Genomic DNA, 21,272 nt, shown 5'->3' with positions numbered 1-21,272 from the left:
CATTTCCTAGTCTCCTGAGCTCCATGGAATTAGCTGATAAAATGTTAACTGATATCAGAGAAAAGGACACTAAAAATAAGCTGTCTAAATGGCAAGATGAGACTTAATAGGGGCAAGTAATACAAAGGCTTTCATTTAGGTTCAAAATAAAATAAACTGCACAAGTACAAGATAAAGATTTGCTTAGCAGATTTGGGGAATCTATTTAATAACAGATTTAAAAAGAGTCAACAGCATTTATTGGTAATTGTAGCCATGGTGATGGGGGAGACAGAAGAACAACAGGGCACAGAATTCCCCAAATGCCCAAATAATAAGCAATCAGTAAGTGTTAGATGAACATCAATCTGCCATGTAAATATGAGTCAGAAAATCAAAGAATGAATTCAACAAAGTTTGATCTGAAAGGTATCCTAGCTGTGGAGACAACCACTCATTTCACAGCTATAGTGTCAATTTATCTTACTCCAATATTAAATCAAATCATAAGGTCCGGATGTGGTAAATACTGTTTCATGAAAATCCTTTCCTAATTATAGCTCCTCTCTACAATGAACTGACTGGCTCAAAGAAATTATGACTTCTCTGTCATTAGAGATACTTAAGCAGAGGCTTAATGACCAATAGCCGGAATCTGTGAAGTAGAGAATCTGCTGCGCTAAGTAAAAGGTTGATCTAAAACTCTACAATTCTATTGTTTTGTTTCGTTTTGTCTTTAGTAGGCTCCAGGCCAGTCTGAGAGTCAGTGGGGCTTGAACTCACAACCCTGAAATCAAGACCTGAACTGAGAACAAGAGAGGGACACTTGGGACACCTGACTGGCTCAGCGGTTGAGCATCTGCCTTGGCTCAGGGCATAATCCCGGTCCTGGGATTGAGTGCCACACTGGGCTCCCTGCATGGAGCCTGCTTCTCCCTCTGCCTGGGTCTCTGCCTCTCTCTGTGTCTCTTGTGAATAAATAAAATCAAATAAATAAAATAAAAAGGAGCGGGACACTTAAGTCACCAAAGGCCCCTCTCCAATTCTTTAAATAGTAATATTCCATAATTTTACAAGTTACATCAAATATTAAACATTCATGTTTTCATTTTTTGACTAATTAAACTTAAGTTGACATATCTTCAAGGTACAGAGATTACAAGAGTTTATCTCATTTTATAATTGTTTGTTCATCTATTTCCTCCATTAAACTGTGAACTTCATTGGGTCAGGGTCTGGGTTAGTATTTACGAGTACTTTATGCACCTCTGCATTCCTAGATCCTGGCACACAGGAAAGGATTCAGTATGTTTCTTGAATAAACTCCCAGGAGTGTCTTTGGTATGTGGGTGGTTGCTACCACCAAGGTCCTCAATAAAATGGCCAGCCAAGCAAATTTTCTTTTATCCCTTACTACCTTCATTTTTGAAGTCCTTTTCCCATCTCTCAATGTTCTCCTTTCAAAAGTCCAAAATTCCCACTTAGGTACCTCCCTTGAGCCCATTTGATGTAAAATGTCCCATTATCCAGAATAGCCTCCTCTTCTGTATAAAGGGAAGACAACCTGACACTTTCAAAATGACAAATGAACACACCCTCTGACCTAGAAGGAATGTAACTTATAGATTATACTTTACAGTGCCTTATGTACATGGTTATTAATTTCCTAAGAGTTTATACTAGATTGTTTCTAATCTTGCCTATGCATCTATCAGTAAGACACCAGTAAAATAACATGATGGTACCTATAAAATGGAAGACTGTACTATTAAAAGAAATTGATGTTTTCTATGTGTTAATGTAGACTGACCCCTAAGATGTATTAAGTAAAAATCTGCATAGTGCAGAACAGTATATCTGATATAGTAACATCTTGCTAAAAAGCAAAGGAAAGAAGGAAAATACACACATACACATAGTACAAAGTATCTGCCTAGAAATGAAATAGGTAATACTAGCTTCCAAAGAAGGGAACTGGGTACCAAGAAGATTGGGGTGGCAGGAGATTTTTTACTCTACAACCATTTGTACTTTTTGAATTTAGAAAAACCTGAGTGTATCAGATCTATTCAAAGTTACAAAAAAAATTAAAAATGCCATGCCATGCTCCATCTCTAGCCCCTATACTATCTTCAAAACTCCAACTCAGGATATTTACTCTATGGAATATAGACACTTCATGCCAATTTTAAAACTTGAAAGTTCTTTCTGGAAAACAATTTGCCAAGATATAGTAAGAGCCTTTAAAGTCTTTTTTTAAATCCATTAATTCTACTTCTTAGATTTTAGTCTAAAGAAATAACAGGAGATAAGAGCAGAGATATAAGCACATAGATGTTTGTTACAGTATTTTATGGTTGAAAACAATCTATATGAATGACAATATGGCAATGACAACATAAATTATGATACAATCATAAATGAGATACTATATAGGCATTAAAGCTGATATTTCAGGGATCCCTGGGTGGCGCAGCGGTTTAGCGCCTGCCTTTGCCCCAGGGCGCGATCCTGGAGACCCGGGATCGAATCCCACGTCAGGCTCCCAGTGCATGGAGCCTGCTTCTCCCTCTGCCTGTGTCTCTGCCTCTCTCTCTCTCTGTGACTATCATAAATAAATAAAAATTAAAAAAAAAAAAAGGCTGATATTTCAGAAGCATTTCTAATGACAGGGAAATGATCATACTATTAAGACTATATACAATGTGATTATAATTTCATCGCTATAAAGTGATCTTGGTTTTTTTCCAGGTCAACGAGTTGTGGGGGATATGTTGGTATACAGAGCAGATGTATGTACTGTGCCTTATCTTAGCCCCTAAAAAGAAATGAAGAAACTTTTATTTCTGATGGTTAATGCTAAAACAATAACTAATTTCTCATTTTTCTCTAATCTAAATAAACTTTTATAGTTTGGGGAAATTGCTTAAGTTTTTTGAGCCTGTTTTCTAAATTTATAATAGCAATCTCAGAAGGTGAGGATTGAGATAATATATACAGAAATAAGAAAGATAGTACCTGGCACATAAAATGCCTAACAATTCATTTATTCACTCATTCAACAAGTATTAGTGCCTACCATGTGCCAGTCCCTGTCATACATGCTAGACAGAGAATCAGAGCAAATTTTTACACAACTCTAGAAGCCAACACTGACACACAATATATAATGTAAACAATGTGCACATAAATCAGCAAACATTCTCGTTAGCTATCTCTGTCTCTCTCTCCATTCACTGATACCCATATAGAGTTTTTCAGCAATATGACTATGAACAGGGTTAGGCTGAAGAATTTCAATGTAGTAGCATGAGATATACCTACAAGAAAGTATATTTTTAGTTCCAACCCAAATTAACAAAGTATTGGAACACATACAGTGTGCATATATCCCTAACTAATAAAAAAATTAGGACTGTCTGCATGGTTCAGTTGGTTAAGTGTCTGCCTTCAGCTCAGGTCATGATCCCAGGGTCCTGGGATTGTACCCTATACCGGATTCTCTGCTCAGTGGAGAGTCTGCTTCTCCCTTTCCCTCTCCTTCTCCTTCTGTGATCTCTCTCACTCTCATTCTCTCTGAAATGAATAAACATAATCTAAAAAAAAATCATAACTAGGGGCACTTGGGTGGCTTAGTCAGTTAACTGTCCAACTCTTGATCTCAGCTCAGGTCTTGATCTTGGGGTCATGAGTTCAAGCCCCCTATTGGGCTCCATGCTGGTAATGGAGCTGACTTTGGAAAAAATATATATAACTCATAAAATGTTCCTGCTAAGAGGAACCTGGAAATTACCTGATTCTAACCTCTATTTTACAGATGAGGAAACAGAAGTGCCCAAAGAGTTACATCAACATAATCTAGATAGATTCTAAAAGTACAAGGAAAAAAGGATTATTAGAAAATCTATGGTGGGGACGCCTGGGTTGCTCAGTGGTTAAACATCTGCCTTCAGCTCAGGGCGTGATCCTGGAGTCCAGGGATTGAGTCCCACAAGGGGCTCCCTGCGTGAAGCCTGCTGCTTCTCCCTCTGCCTATGTCTCTGTCTCTTTCTCATGAATAAATAAATAAAATATTAAAAAAAAAGAAAATCTATGGTGATCTCCCTCACATAGGACAAGATGCCTTTCCCTCTGGAGAGCAAGAGTGGCTGCAGGCGATGTGACTTGCACAGGTACTGAGGTACAGTGATGAACCTAAATGAAAGTAACAAATCATTCTGAGCTAGAATGAAGTTGAAACAGAACTGTGGTAAGAGAAGGAAGTGGTAACCAACCACCAGCTGCCTTTGAATTAAAGGAAGAGGAGAGTCACACCTGGGCCTGCAAACAGCAAAAGGCCTGCTGGAGCCATAGTGAAGAAACAACTGGTGGCACTGGTATGCAGTTCATAATTTTAGAAGCAAAGAATAAGGTTTGAACATCTTTTCCCAGAAAAGAACAGTGTATATAACCATTGGGGGAACAAAGAACTCACCTCTAGGAGGACAGAGATACCTAGGATGAGACTCCTGCTCTCAAACAGCTCACAATGTAAGGTGGAGAGCCAACATGTTATGGATAGAGGGTAAGGCACACCAACTGCTAAGAGAACAGAGAGAAGGGAGACTTCTCTCAAAGATGGTCTTCTCAAAAGCCCTTGAGGCTTACAGAAGGCTAAAGAAGAAAGCAAAGTCTTTCCAGGGAGATGCTTTGCAAAGATATTGTATAGATTCAGGAATAAGAGATTAAGCAGTTTAGGAAAATGTAAATAGATCATATAATCATGATATAAACAAAACCAAAAAAAAAAATTTTAAAAATTCAGCACCTATTCATGATAAAACACAAAAGACACTATTCAAAAAAGTCATCAGCTTTTCTTAAACCAGCAATAAAAACAAAAATTCAAAAATATATAATTTACAAAAGCATCTGAAATCAAATACCTAGGAATAAATCTAATACTATGTTAAGACCTAACCTCTACAGGGAAAGCTTCAAAGCATTACTTATTTGACAGAAGTTATGAAGGAAATAAAATAAAATTTACTTATTTATAAGTGAAGGAACATGCAAGACTCCTCACTAGAAGATTCAATACTATAAGATGTCAATATTCTGCAAAGTGATCTGTAGGTTTAACAAAATCAAATCAAAATCCTACAGCTGTGTGTGTGTGTGTGTGTGTGTGTGTGTGTGTGTGTGAGAATCCACAGCTGATTCTAAAATCTATATGGAAAAATATCCCAAGAACAGTCAAAGCAATTTTGGAAAATAATGCTTTTGGAAGACCTACATTTTAAGATATCAAAACCTATCATAATATAATAATTAAGACAGTAGCATTAGCAAAAGAATAGACCAAGGGAATAGAACAGAGATTCCAAAAACAGATTCTTACATATACAACTACTTGATTTATGATAACAGTGATGCTATAATGCAGTGGAAAAAGTAAGCTATACCAACAAATAGTGCTGGATCATCTGGGCATGCATATTTTTAAAATAATAAAATACACACACACACAGAGAGGAATATTACTCAGCCATAAAAAAGAATGAATCTTGCCAGTTGCAACAACATGGATGGAGCTAGAGAGTACTATGCTAAATGAAAGAAGTCAGTTGGAGAAAGACAAATACCATATGATTTCACTCAATGTGGAATTTAAGAAAAAGAACAAATGAGCAAAGGGGTGAAAAAGACAGAGAGGTAAACCAAGAAACAGTCTCTTAACTATAGAGAACCAACTAATGGTTACTACAGGGGTGGCAGAGATGGGAGATGGGCAAGATAGGGGATTGGGATTACGGACTGCACTTTTTGTGATGAGTACCAGGTGCTGTATGTAAGTGTTGAACAAATACATTTTAAACCTAAAAATTATTTTTTTAAAGATTTTATTTATTTATTCATGAGAGACACAGAGAGAGGCAGAGACACAGGCAGAGTTGGAGAAGCAGGCAGCCTGCTGGGAGCCTGATAAGGGACTCAATCCCAGGACCCCAGGATCACGACCAGAGTCCAAAAGCATATGCTCAACCACTGAGCGACCCAATAGCCCCCTAAACCTGAAAACTATTATTACACTATATGTTAACTAAATGAAATTTAAGTAAAACTTTAGAGAAAAAGAGATTATACTATATATTAACAAGTTATAACTAAAATTTAAATTTAAATTAAAAAAATATCTATTGCATCCCATAATGAAAAATCAACCCCAGATAGGTTGTACATCTCAGCATTAAAGGGTACAGCAAAAAGCCTTTTAGATGAAAATGTAGGGGATCCCTGGGTGGCGCAGCGATTTGGCGGCCTGCCTTTGGCCCAGGGCGCGATCCTGGAGACCCGGGATCGAATCCCACATCGGGCTCCCGGTGCATGGAGCCTGCTTCTCCCTCTGCCTGTGTCTCTGCGCCTCTCTCTCTCTCTCTCTGTGGCTATCATAAATAAATAAAAAAAATTAAAAAAAAAAAAAAAAAAGAAAATGTAGGAAACATTTCAAGACATTAGGTCCAGAAAGATTAATCAAAGAGGATTCAAAAAGCCCTAAGATTTAGGAGAAAATAACAGAATTTGGGCTACATTAAAATACATTAAAGTTTGTTGAAAAGACCATTCTCCTTTACCATTTTTCTATTCATGTCTTTTTCTTTTTTAGATTTATCAAATAGTTGTCTATTTTAGTAATGTGCTTAAAAAGAACCAATTTGGTGTTTTATAAATCAAATCCATTTTTTAAAGTTTTTTCTAAATCCTTATTTTCTTTATATACTTAGTTGTTCCTTCTCCAGGTTGATTTGTACTTAGTTCCTTCTCTAGCTTGAAATTTTGTTTTCAAATTTCCCTTTAGGTGCTGCTTTAGCAAAACTCCCAGTAGTTTGGATATGTCGAGATCTTGTGTTGTTCATTTCTAAATGGTCTGTAATTACAACTGTAACTTCTTCTTTACCCCAGGGATTATTTACAAGAATTTTTATTTTTATTTTAAAATTTTTATTTTAAAATAAAATTTTTATTTTATTTTAAAATTTTTATTTTATTTCCAAGCAGATATATTTATTTTGACTTCTTCTATTAGTTATTGTGAATTTCTAATTTGGGTATTCTTTGTAGACCTTCATATCATCAATTTTCTGGAAAACTCAAGTAGTATTTTAAAAGAATACTGTTCAGGGGATCCCTGGATGGCTCAGCGGTTTGGCGCCTGCCTTTGGCCCAGGGTGTGATCCTGGAGTCCCAGGACTGAGTCCCACATCAGGCTCCCTGCATGGAGCCTGCTTCTCCCTCTGCCTGTGTCTCTGCTTCTCTCTCTGTCTCTCATGAATAAATAAAATCTTAAAAATAATTAAATAAATAAATAAATACTGTTCATTATTACAAAATTGGAATACATTAAATCTTTATTATGTTATTCAAATATTGTCTTCACCTAGTGATTTTATCAATTTCTTCTTGTATTTTTAACAATTCTGGCCTTATATATTCTGACACTATTAGTTGCATAAAAATTCATGACGTCTTGAGAGATGGTACTTCATCAATATAAAATACACCTTTCTTCCATTTAATGTTTTTGTAGCTTGAATTTCATCAGGTATTCACCTTTTTGGAGTCAGATGTGCTTTTTTTTATTCTACTATTTTTTTTATTTTATTTATTTATTCATGAGATGCAGAGAGAGAGAGAGAGAGAGAGAGAGGCAGAGACATAGGCAGAGGGAGAAGCAGGCTCCATGCAGGGAGCCCAATGTGGGACTCAATCCCAGGACTCTGGGATCACACCCTGAGCCAAAGGCAGACGCTTAACTGCTGCTGAGCCACCCAGGTTTTAGCTAAATTCATTGAGTTTTTGCTTTGAAAAGGGATGGGAATGACATAATAGTAGAATAGCCATCCCTATTCTACTATTTTCAATATTTTTATGTCATTTTAGATGTCTTTTGAAAAAAAAAAAAAAGCTAAGTTTGCGTGTCTCTGCGTGCATATTAATCCAACCTAAGAATCTGACTTTTCAACAGGGAAATTCAACTCTTCATATTTAATTAAGTATTTATGGACTTATGACTGCCATATATTTACCATTAACTTTTTTAACTTAGGTTTTATTTTTATTAAATTTATTTATGTATAGAGTTAAGGTATCAAATAGTTCTACAAGACTGTTACCAAGCCTAACAAAAAAAAGATAGCAGCTCCCCAACACCCAGCCCTTCCTATTTCCTGCTCCACAGAAGCAATCACACTTTATACTTCATTGAGTTTCTTGGTATTTAGCTTTATGTCATTCCCATCCCTTTTCAAAGCAAAAACTTAATGAATTTAGCTAAAAGCAGGATGGTAGAGACACTGCTGGAAATTTCAGACTTCGTGAACCACACATACAGTTACCACAATTATAGTTAATTTCTTGAGTTCTCCAGTCTGAAATGTTCATCTTCCTTGTCAAACAAAATGTCAAAGCAAGCAATTCAATTCTGGTTGCAGTCTCCTAGAGGAAAATAGCTAAATTAAAACAAGCAAAGACAGGAAAGCCCAGCCAAAATGGCGGGACTGTTACAGTATTTTACAATGCTCTTGCTTTTATAATATTTTATATTATTTCTTTTTTCTTTTTAAGATTTTATTTATTTATTCATGAGAGACACAGGGAGAGAGGCAGAGACATAGGCAGAGGGAGAAGCAGGTTCCTCACAGGGAGCCTGATGCAGGACCCAATCCGGGGAGTCCAGGATCACATCTAGAGCCAGAGGCAGACACTCAACCGCTGAGCCACCCAGGCGCCCCTTATATTATTTCTAATCATTAAATCCATGATCTCTTTTGGGGCATGAGGATGTAAGCATCTAGTGTTGTCTGAGCTCCTTACAGAAGAACCAATCAAAATTTTCAGACATCATGATACAAACATTCAGAGGTTTAGCACTGTGAATATGGGTTTCAAATTGCTGTTAGCATTGATGCTACCTAGCATTTCGGTTACTGAAGAAGACCTCTAGCAGGGAGTTGGTTATTAAAAGACAAGGTCCTGCCAGGGCTTGATGTTATTTAGTCTTCGGAAAACTGAAGATAACAACATAGAATTATGCTATATAGAATTATTCAGCATATGGACAGAATTAATGACATCTATTTAGAAGTCAATAATTACTAGGCCTTAGCTATGGTTTAGAATGGTTCATAGGTGATTACACCCATTTACTCCATGATACTTTTTCTCCAGTTCCAGGATCTCCAAGCTGAATTAGATGCAAGCACCCACTTGCTTAGAACAGTTATTTCCTTAGGGCACACCATCTGTTTGCAATGCCCAGCTAATAGTGAGTCTGTTGCTCCTGGAAGAATATCCCCTAAGGTTTCTGCCTGACTCCTAAATTCAAATTTATTGGAATTCCTCCTTCTTTCCTCTTTTCCTCCTATAAGGCAAGGGAAAGCTAGATCTGACAAATGATCAATGAGAAAGGGTGGAAAGTCCCTAGCTAAAAGAATATGTGGCCTTGTTTTCTGTTTGCTTGTTTGTTTTTAAAGAATAAAGTGGAAGAAACAATTGTGATCTTGGAAGAAAGACTACATGAGAGCAGAGAGACTCCAACTTATAAATGCATTATAAATAAGGAAGAGGAACAAAAAGTTAAAATTTACCTTGGAAAGGTAAAAGCGAAACAATGGGGGAAAAAATAGAGCATTTGTTCATAGGAAAGTGATCTACAGTGATAATTGTGTTAATTGGCTTGTTTGTTGGTAATTAGGGAATTTCAAATTTGCAATGCCTAACTATCCTTTGTAATTAGAGAGAGAGAGAGAGAAGAAAGAAAAGAAAAAGTCAAGACAGATCTGTGGTTCTTGATCCTTGAAGAATGCCAAAAAAAAAAAAGGGGGGGGGGGCCTAGAATGTGTATCCCAAGGTGCTGAACCCTGGTTATTTTATTTCCTTTGGCTTTAACAAGTACTGCTGGTTTGTCTATATTTAGAGAGATCAGTAACAAAAACACATCTGGGATGAGGAGATACTATAGATTTTTTTCAATTATCCTCCACCAACTTTCTATTATGAAGATCTTCAAACATTCAGAAAAACTGACAACTGTGAACACCTATATACCCACCACTTAAATTCTGTAATTGTTACTATCTTGCTATATTGATTTTATTATCATTACTTATCCATCTGTTAAGGGTCTGATTTGATAGCATTTAAAAAGATCTTCCCCAAATTTAGGCAATTAAAAAAAAAAACATTCTCCCTAAGAGACTTGGGTCAGAAATGGGATGCGAAGTGAAGTTCTAAGGAGGAAGCTGGATTCCTGTTCAGTCAGTAGCTGAATTATTATCCTGAAATTATCCTGATTATCCCGAAATACCACAAACCTTCTGAAACCCGTTTCCTCATCTGTAAAATAAAGCAAGACAAAATGATAATCATGATCCCCTTAGTTACAATCCTTTCTAGCCTAAAATTCTATGAAAAGCAATTTTCTTAATAACTGCCATTTACTTTTTCTGTGTTTTCTGTGTGGCAGGAAGTATGGTATAATCTCATTTAATCTTCACAGGTCCCTTAAATTTTTTGAGATACCACATTCATGAAGACTACCGACTGTTTTTAGTAGCACATAGCCACTCTGACCTATTTCTAGTTGCACTTCCCCTTCACATTTTCAGTATGTTTTACTAGCATCAATTTTGTACTCTTTGGTGGAACTAGCTGGAACCAGCACACAGAAATTATCTTTGCTCACTGAGACAAACACGAGTAAACTCCAGCCCCTGGTTTGTAATTTTTTTTCCAAATGTAAAATGAGCTAAAACAGCTAAAAGTACTTTAACTTGTTTATTTTGGTAAAATAATTACATATAATTATTGTTGAAGGAAATCTACAATACACAATCTTGGTGTTTTTATTTAAATCTGTTGCACATTGAATAACAAAATTAAAATGTCAGTTTTTCAATTGGAGAAAGTACTCAAATCAACAGCCATGTGCTAAACAAAGAGACTCAATTAGAGCACATTATGGTTCGATTTGGGAATGAATATATCAAAGAGAAAAAAAAAAACAAACAAAGACCATACATATATTGTCTGTGTTTTACAAATGAAAAGCCACCACGACTTTCTATCTCTATATCCTCTTCAGACTTAACTATCTCCTCCATGTTCATTGCTCTCAAATATATATCTTCACTTCTAGTAGAAAAAGCCATTTGTTTTTACTTATTTCCAAGGGAGCTATTTGTATTTCAATGCATATTTAAAGATCTTATATTGTAGAAATGTAACAGGATGCCTGCACAAGGTGTCCCAGAACTATAAATACACCCTATTATGTAATCAGTGAGGTTCACACCTAGGAAGTCTGGATGGAATGGTTATCCTGAAGCAAATGAACAAAAATAAGGTTTAGCTCTGTTGATTGGAAGGAAACACTGGAACTGCAGAATAAGAAAGGAAAGTGAATCTACTCAAGTCACAGAGATGATAAACCCAAACTCTTCACTTGATTTCCCATGCCCCTTAAACAAAGATTTCAATAATAGATTCTGCTCAAGAGCAGGGAGAAACTTCTTTTTCCCAATGAAATCAGCATGTCTCTAACCAAAGAATATCTTTCATGGTAACATATGTGGGTATTTTCTATATGAATATTGGGGTTACTATGCAACCTCCATGTGTAGGGACACACTCTCTGAATAAGTGTTGTCTCTGAAAGGAAGTCATCATTCTCAACATCCATCACCCAGAAAGGAGGCAGCCCTTCAAACAGGAAACCCAAGCAAAGACACTCTCTGGACCTTGCTGTTTTAGTCCCGTTTGAAGAAAGATAAATGCCTAGCTCTATTCACTTGTGGTGGCAGCACTCAGATAATGTCTGCCAAATGGAGACAGGCCAAAAGATAAGGACATGAGGAAAATGTCTTTGTAAGCCAGCTTGAACAGTTTCATGTTGCTTTCTCTATTCATTATCCTCCAGCTTTTAGCAAAGCTTGATTTAAACGCTGCAGCCTTACATCAGCTGTTCCACTGGCATTAGGGTAAGACTAGTGTGTCCATACTTGGATCACAGCTTTAGCATGGAGAAGAAAAATGGTAGCACACACCTCAATACATGTTGAAGAGGAAGCCTGAGAACAAGAGTCAGGGCTGAGGGCCAGCAACCCCTTACCACTTAGAGATTCTCCCTGCACTGCATCTTTGTGTCTGGGGCTCTTTATTATTAAAGAAGGTGGCAGCCTCTCATGAATGCTCAATAACAGGCAACGAGATGCAAACTATCAGGTTCCCTTATTGTTCTCACTGCCTGAAAACTCAGAGCTGACTATTGTGTTCAACTACAAAAGCTTTCCTCAGCTAGAAGTTATGGATAATTGTTCTTTCTTTTCCCCTTTTATTTATTGGTTCTTATCTTTCGGATCATTAGTTCTGGTCTTACTGCATATATTTTTATTTCAAGTTTCCCAAATCGTTTCCTGGAAAACAGCCAGAGTACACAAGCCAATCAGTGAATAAATTTTTCCCATATAATAAGAAAGTTACAAAACAGTGCTCATCTCAGTCAAAGCTCTGAATGCTAGGGAGGTTGACAGCTGTATGCTGGCCTCTCTTCTACCTTATCCAGGAACCAGAGCAGATTCCCAAGAGGTCAAAGAGAGCCTGAAGGCTAATGTCCGTACAATCTGAAGATCACAAATCATTCTGAATACATACTTCTAGGGTTGGAGGGGGTAGAGGGAACAAAGCATGGACCTGCAATCCAGGAGAGAATATCTCAGTGAACTGAGCAAGGTTCCAGGCCTAAGCTAGGAGTTCAGGGTCAAATACTTCACTTACAGTGGCTTTTTAGGGCACCAGAATAAAAAGAGAGAGAATGAGGTATAAGGCAAATGTGGATAGCTGCTTCTCTGCCTAAGATTCTCTCCCATTTCTAACCATGTTGCTGCCCACTGAACAAGTCCACTTGGCTATGCTACTTTCACCTCAAACTCAGTATGTTCAAACCAGATTTCATTTCCCCTCAATCTTTCTCTCACCTAATTCATTACTAGTTAAAGGCATTATCCGGGTGTAAAAATCCTGGTCATTCTTTTTTAATTTCATGCAATCCTTAATTTTTGTACTTCAGCTTTCTATGACTAAGATCTACTGGCATTCAACAAATATTTACTGACTGCCTATGATGCACCAGGCACTTTCTATGCACTTTAAACTGCTGAACAAAACAAAAATATTCATTATCACAGAGCTTATATTCTAGTAGGAAGGAGAAAACAAAGTAAATAAGTAAATATAGGTAAGTAAATACAGGATTTCAGAAGGTAATAAATGCTACAAAAAAGAAAAAGTAGAGGGAGATAATGGCAATTTTTAAAAAGGTGGTCAGAGCAAGCATCATTGAGAAAAAGGTAACATTTGAGCAAAGATGCGGAAGAGGTGAGGGAGGAGGCTGTGCAGGAATGTAGGGAAGAGCAGAGAGGCAAAAGGACAGCCATGCAAAGGTCCTATTACCAGCTCCTCCGATTTCGTTGAAATGTCATAGAATCATCCTTCCACTCCATTCCCAATGCCATCATACAAATTCCAAAGTCTCCTAGGGAGCAAACCCTGCTCCGTTTCCTATGTGATGCAGTTAGACATTCATTTTGCAAATTAAAACCATTCACCTGATTTTTAAGGCTCATAATTCTTTGAATCCACCCTTTACATCATGAACTTCATTATTATTTCACTATTTCAGGAACTCTGCCCCTCATCCACTCTAAACTCTATCCATCCCTCAAAGCAGGACATCAATTCTTACCACTTCTATAAAGTAGTGCCTGTGGTTGCTATTATTGAATCTGAATTTATATTTTCCAAGCATTCCTATTTCTTGAAAGCAAGTCAGCCTCTTTCTCTACTTCCCATTGTTTTGGTCATTACTAAATATTTGTTAAGATTAAATGAGCTTGGGGGTTCCTAGGTGGCTTACTGGTTGAACATGTCCTTTGGCTCAGGGCATGATCCCAGAGTCCTGGGATCGAGTCCCACATCAGGCTCCCCGCAGGGAGTCTGATTCTCCCTCTGCCTATGTCTCTGCTTCCCTCTGTGTGTCTCTTGTGAATAAGTAAATAAAATCTTAAAAAAAAAAAAAAAAAGATTAAATGAGCTATTTCTTCTACAAAGCTGAAGCTCTTTGCCAACTTAAAAATACTTTTATCAAAAAAAATACTTTTATCACATTTGATAAACTACTGAAAGAAACAGAATGATTAAAAAATGGTTTTATCATATTAAGAAATGCATGGGGGGGGGGTAGAATAAGCCAAAGTATTCATGGTGGACAGTGATAGCTTTTTTCTTTTCTCTAATTCAAATTTTCAGCTACTTTCAGGTCTGTGCTTAGGTTACTTTGAGAAACAAAGAGCTTGCTATGAAAATATATAAATCAATACAAATAGTGAGTAATCAACTGTCATTAGGCTCATCAGAGAAATTCAAATTACCTTAAAATATAATTCAAAGACTGCAAGCATCTGAATAACCTCCAGTTGTGAAGAGGCAAACTATAATTAAAACAAGCTGAAGCAAATTCTCATGGCTAAAAAAAAAAAAAAAAAAAGAAGAAAAAGCCTTCCTCATGAAATGACCAAAACAAGGTATTTACTGTATATGAAAGCAGCATGATGTACAGGAAAGATTACACCCTCTGAAATGCTCAGGTAAAGGTTCCACCATTTATTAACATCATGACCTAAGTTTCATGGTCTGTAAAATGGAAACAGAGAAGCTCCTCTTTTTTTTTTTTTTTTTTTACAAACTTTCATTAGATACAAACAAAATTCCAATTTGAACAAAAATCCTGTTAATCCTTGCTTACCCAAGCAGATGGAGTTAATGGTAATGCACAATCATTCACACTTTGGTGGTTAGACCATTGTTAGTCTACAGACCTCTATTCTATCTGAAGCAGTCTTTTAAAATAATATATTTATGATTAAAAGATGAAAGAATATTAACATCTTTGGATAGCATCTAAGAGAGTTGAAAAGAATCTTAGGTTAGAACCAAGGTCATCAAACCTATCTTTTGAGCACTGGTCACCTGGACCTAGTAACCAATGGACTATAAAAAAATCTTTGGGGGGATCCCTGAGTGGCTCAGCAGATTTGGTGCCTGCCTTCAGCCAGGGGTGTGGTCCTGGAGTCCCGGGATTGAGTCCCACGTCGGGCTCCCTGCATGGAGCCTGCTTCTCCCTCTGCCTGTGTGTCTCTGCCTCTCTCGCTGTCTGTGTCTCTCATGAATGAATGAATGAATGAATGAATGAATGAATAAATAAATATTAAAAATCTTTTGGAATGGGATGTCTTGGTTCCACATTCGGTTGAGAAACAGACTTCCAGATAAATAAATAAATAAATAAATAAATAAATAAATAAATAAATAAATATTAAAAATCTTTTGGAATGGGATGTCTTGGTTCCACATTCGGTTGAGAAACAGACTCCCAGTTTCAGCTCAGGTCATGATCTCCAGGTTGTGAGATGGAGCCCCATAAGGTCTGAATGAGGAGTATGCCTGGTATTCTTTCTCCTTCTCTGGCTCTGCCCTTCATGTTTGTGCTCTTTCACTTGCTCTCTCTGTCTCTAAAATAAATAAACTTTTTAAAAAATATTTTCAAAATTAAATGGTACATAAGATTTTTGTACTATTCTACAACTACCATCCAGGGTTGGTTATGAGAATTAAATGAGACAAGGCAGACAGAATAATGATTTTATTTATTCATTTATTTGAGAGAGAGAGAGAGAAAATGAGAGAGTATGAGTGCAAGAAAGGGGAAGGGCAGCAGGGGGAGGGACAGAGAATCCCAAGCAGACTCTGCACTTAGTGTCAAGCCCTACACAGTGCTCGTGCTTGTTCTCACAACCTGGACATCATGACCGGAGCCCAAACCAAGAGTCAAGGCTTAACCCACAGAGCCACCCAAGCACCCCTGGCACATTCTTATAATACATTCTTTTCAGATTGATAAAAATGGTACGTGGATCACTGAATGTTCAAGAAATGTCAAAGCGACCTGTGGGTATCCCCTGCAAGTCCTATTTTTTTTGTTGTTAGAAATCATTTTTTATAATGCGTATTCTTGGAATGCCAAAATAAGGGACTAGCTTTACAAAAGGCCAGATCTGACTTATAAAATTGGACCCATACAAATTGAATCCAGACTTACTTACTTCACTCTCACTCTTCATTGTGTTTGAGAAAGTGTTTAAGGCAAAAAGCCTTATCCATAGGCTTTAGTGCATATCAAAAAAGGGTAACCATAAGAAACCCACCTGCATCATCTGAGCCCAAACTGGATCTATTCCAAAGTAGCAACAAGTCTTAATGTTTACGAATAATGCTTGGATTTGATATTGAGAAAATTCAGTTAAGAAAGGCATTAATCTATCCTAAGCATTGGAGTTAGGCTGGGTCAAGATAGATAGATCATAATTTTTAAGAAAATTCCAAAGGTTTTCTCAAGCTAATTCTATGGGACAAAGCATGAAAAATCCCTGAGAAACATGCCAGCATCTGCCCTCACTCAATTCCAGAAGCAGGAAGCAAAGATGTGACCCAATCACATGATAATAAACCACAGCCCATCTGTTCAGAGAACTTGTATTATGTAAACCACAACCAAGAAAGAACAGCAAAAGGCAGGCTGTTTGTTGACATGAGCAGGGGGCTCTGTGATTTGAAGAGACATGTTCTCACATCAAAAGGGCCATCCATAAAATAATGGCACTTTCAAAATCCACGTCATTAGAAATGAACGTATCTGATGCACTACAAAGGTACTACCAGAATGGTGTTGGGTTCAGATTAAATGTTTCAACGGGCCTAGAAGAATTTTTCAGCAAAGGTCTTCTCCACATAAGCAGTCCTCCCCAGAGGAACAGATTTATCTCCCACTCAATTACTTTGATCATGTCAATTCCCTATTTAATTTCAACAACAAAGTACATCATCTAAAATTCTAAATCTAGACCATGTAACTGTAAGGCCTTTAAATGCATCCATTTTAACTAAACCCCAGTTTCACCGTCTTACAAACTACTAAATAAAGCCTCCTCTTCTCAATCAATAAGCTCTATATCAGGTCTTTTAATCAGCAATATAAAAAAGACATTGACTTTTTCTTGAGGACGTTTTAACCACCACCACCACCACCACAACCACCACCACCACCACCACCCCCCCCCCCCCCCCCCCGCCCACAGTACATCAGAAGTCACTTTTCATAAGTTCTGTGAAATTCAAGATAACTTCACTTAGGTAAGTCACTCCATTAACCCTCCCCCCCCCAAGTCCTTCACATTTTTTTAAAAGCACAAGATTTGGAATGAGATAAATTCTTGTCTTAGTTCTGCTTGACCCTGAGAAATTCACCTAACCCCTGATGTCATTTTTTTCCCTTGTAAACTGAAGTAACTTAGAACTTTCACCATTAGAATGTCTACCCCTGGCAGGCAGCCCATAGTATTTTCCCCTTATTCATCCCACTTAGATTACCTTTCTATTTTGTTTCTTGTCATGTATTACAGAGCTTTCAGAACTGGGGTAAAGAAATAGTGGTTAATATACATCCAAAACCCATACTATAGAATTAGGAACTTAACTCTAAAGAGGAACTTGGCAGCCAATCAATAAAAGTTTTGGTTCCTGCCCTAGACTAGGCCTCAGGACAGCTTACCACTCATCAAATCCCACTCTCTGCCCATTTGAATTCAAGCTACCTTCAAAGTCAGTTTAAATCCTAAAGTCCCAGAAAGCCTCGCCCAATCACTTCAGCCTATATTAATCATTTCCCTCTTGGACCGCTCATGCCTCCCTGTAAGGGTGATCTTAAAAATATTTAACAACTGGCTCCACATTGCTACCAGCCAATCAGAAAGGATGTTTGATCAATCAAAATACACACAGCCCAGTGGAAATTGCTGGTTGAACATTAGTCCTACCTATTATTATCAATACAAAATAGCAACCTCAAACTGGAATACAACTTTCTCATTTGATCTTTAAGATCTCATGAATTAGGAAAAGTAGGTATCATCCAGATTTTCTGCATAACTAGAAGTGAAGTTGGGACTAATAACCAAATCGAATAACCAATTGTGTCTTTCATCATATTATACAATTTTCCCATATTACATACATGGAATTGTCAATTAATATTGCATAAACTGCACTTATATAAAGCAGTATAAATACTCAAGGAATGCTCAGTCAAATGGAATTCCTTTAATCAACGAGTATTTAAGCAAACAATATAAAACACAGCGCTAGGCTCTGAAAGTATAAAGGAATAAAAGGCATAACCTTTGCCCTCTGGGTACCATTCCAAAGTACAGATAAATAACAGTGCGAGATGGTAGAAATAAACAATACAAACAACAATACAAACTGTAAGCGCTATACATACAGTTCAGGGAAATAAAGAGTTCAGGAACTAAACCAGTACATGAAGCCAAAACTGAGAACTTCTCACTCCCAAAAGGGGCAAAAGGAAGTATGTAGTTAGAAGGCTAAAAAGTCAGGAGTCAGTGGAAAAACAGAAATCGCTGGAACTGGAGGGTTAGAGTAATAAGAAGTGAGATTTTTGGTTGAATACTCAGAAATGGCCCTAATCATAAGCCTTAAGTGTTGCTGAATACAAATGGAAACTCTTATAAACCCTTTGTGAGAATGGCTGTGGAAGATTAGTTTGGCCATAACCTACAGAAAAGTCTAGATGAGAGAAACTGGAAAGCAAACAGATTCAAGGGATAACAGGACACTAAACTGATGGCTGTATACAAAGAAAGGAAGAGACATTCAAGAGGCATTGATATAAAGAAGAGTTGGGCTCTACGCATGTTATCAAAGAAAAAACTTACATGATGGCAGAAAGGAAACCAGATTCTCACATGAGATATCCATGTAGACATCTGGTACGGTACTAATCTGTGTACTAAGGCCAGAGAACCAATTTCTCCAGAGAAATCTATGTTAGAGAAGCTGGTCAGAGGGAAACAAAACCGATACCCAGACAATAAGGAACAACTGCAAGGTCTTAAAAAGGAAGGCAAATTATAAATTTAAAATTGCACTTGACCTTCTTTAGAATATATGAATGATCAACATCAACATAACCAGCAAATGTGGGCAGTCCAGTTGAGGTAATGTAGGCTTAAGAATAACAGCACCTGGATCAACTCTGTATTGTATACATGCCACTGTAGTCTGTAAGCTCCTCCCCAGCACGGGTTGAGCAATGTTCTGTGCAGCAATTAAGTCCAACACTGTTCCTTGAATACAGGAACACTTAGTGTGCTAGGCTACAAAGAGGGAACTATGCTATTCTAGTTAACAGTGGTGTAGAAATGCTACTTTTGCTTGATACACGAACTACTGATTCTCCCACCTGCCCCTAATATACCTTGCCCCCACGCCCTAGGCCAATGTCAAAAATCCACGGTTTCCTCTAACCCAGGCCTAGTATGAAGGGACTCCAGGAATGTACTGGGAAGTCAACCTCATTTTCATATTGTGAGGGTAAAATCAAAAAGTGAACAGTAAAGACCAACTGCTCATTAGTGAACGTGAAAAGAAACACGGGCTGTGCCAGACGAGTATATACATTAAGGTGTATAGGTTTTGGAAACACTGGACTCTGGGTGCAAATCCTAACTCCAGTCCTTAGTCATGGAGTACTTAACCTGTTCAAAGCTCAGTCTTCTCATCTATAAAATGGGGCAAATGCCACTAGGAGGGTTTCACGGTCAGCATTAGATAACGCACTTCGGTGTACTTCGCGCATCTACACCATGGTGAAGCTCTTCACAGACAGTAGTAACTAGTGGCAGTCTCATTCTTGGAGTTCTTTGTTTTTTAAACATTTGGTATTCAATTTTAGAAACAGAAATGTACTTTCACTGTAATTTAGTTTCTAACACTGAGGATCTATATTTTAGTTTCTAGTATTTTAGTCTGGATGCTAACGGTTTTTCTCTCTCCCACGGAGGCTGGTCAGGACACCACGTACCCCATCCTGATTTAACCCTTTTGGAAAACGGAGCAAACGTTCTCCCTGGAAAACCAACCGCACGGAGGGACTCCGGATTCGAAACTACTGTCACTCGAGAAAAGGAACATCACCGGCGACGTTCCTTCGAGGAAATAAAAGCGTTCGATCAATCCGGAGAGTCCTTCCCATTCAAACGTTCCGAACCCCGCAGAGTGAGCAAAACGTTCAAGTTTCTACTACGAAAAACAATCTGTAGCCTCCTGGTTACTGGATGCACTTCAACGCTCCCCAGACGCACGGAAGAAACGTTCCGCACATCCTCGTGCCTCCTCCTTCTCACACAAAGCTTGGAGGCTCCCCTTCCGAAGCCGCCCCGGCTGGAAAAGGAGCCCCCGGGGCGGGCGGGGGGGGGGCGGCGGCCCTGTGACCCCGGGTCTCCACCGCACACCGCCCCCCCCGCCGCTCCCCTACCCCGCCCGGGAGCCCCGGGAGCCCCGCGCCCCCTCCCGCTCCGGGCGGGGCGCCCCGCCTCCGCCGGGCCCGGCCAGACAGACGCACACCCCCGGGCGCTCGGCCCGCGCCCCCTCGCTCCTCGGAAGGCAGCCCCGGCCGCCGAGCGCTCCGCCCCGTCGACGCCGCCCCCCCGCGGCCCGGAGCCCGGAGCAGGGGCGACCGCCGGCGGCCGGGCACGTCCACGCGCGCTCGGACACACGCCCCCGCCCCGCCCCGCCCCGCCCGCGCTCCCCGCCCGCGCCTCGCGTGGCGGCCGCCAGGCCAGGCCAGCCCGGCCCCGGCCCTGCCCCTGCCCCGGCCCCGGCCCCGCGCCGCCACCTGCGCCCCCGGCCCCGCGCCATGTTTGAGAAAGAGAGGGAGCGAGCCAGAGGCCGGGCCCGGCCCGCGCGCCCCGCAGCCGCCCGCCAGCCCCGCCGCGCCGCCGCTCACCCGTCGCCCCCGGGACCAGCGTCGCCGCCGCCGCCGCCAGCACGAGGAGGAGCAGCCGGGGGCGCGGAGCAGCGGCCGCCGCCCCCATGGTCCCGCCGCCACCGCCTGTGGCCCGGTCCGGCCCGGCCGCCGCCTCGCCTCAGCAAGCCTCGCCTCGCCCCACCTCCCGCCGCCGCGGCGGCCTCGCTCCGGCCCTTTGTAACTGCTCCGGGGCTGCGCGTCCATTGGCTGCCGGGCTCCCGCCGGCCCCGCCTCCCGGCGCTCCGCGAGCGGCCGAGCGGGACCCCGCCCGGAGCCCCGCCCACCGGCCCGCCGGACAGCCAATCCGCAGCCGCGG

General features: G+C 39.6%; 1 protein-coding gene across 2 annotated transcripts in view; it reads right to left on the bottom strand.

The window, feature by feature from the left end:
* TGFBR1 (transforming growth factor beta receptor 1) overlaps positions 1-21,058 on the bottom strand; it is a 59,901-nt gene extending 38,843 nt beyond the window's left edge. For both annotated transcript variants that reach the window (XM_038552924.1, XM_038552925.1), the window contains exon 1: positions 20,936-21,058. In XM_038552924.1, the coding sequence (XP_038408852.1) occupies positions 20,936-21,023 (88 nt within the window). In that variant the 5' untranslated portion in view covers positions 21,024-21,058. The remainder of the gene's footprint in view (positions 1-20,935) is intronic.
* Between the last annotated feature and the right edge of the window lie 214 nt (positions 21,059-21,272).

This window comes from Canis lupus, chromosome 11 (genome assembly GCF_011100685.1).
Source record: "Canis lupus familiaris isolate Mischka breed German Shepherd chromosome 11, alternate assembly UU_Cfam_GSD_1.0, whole genome shotgun sequence".
In the NCBI taxonomy this organism is placed as follows: Eukaryota; Metazoa; Chordata; class Mammalia; order Carnivora; family Canidae; genus Canis; species Canis lupus.
This window is presented reverse-complemented; position numbering and strand designations above follow the sequence as displayed.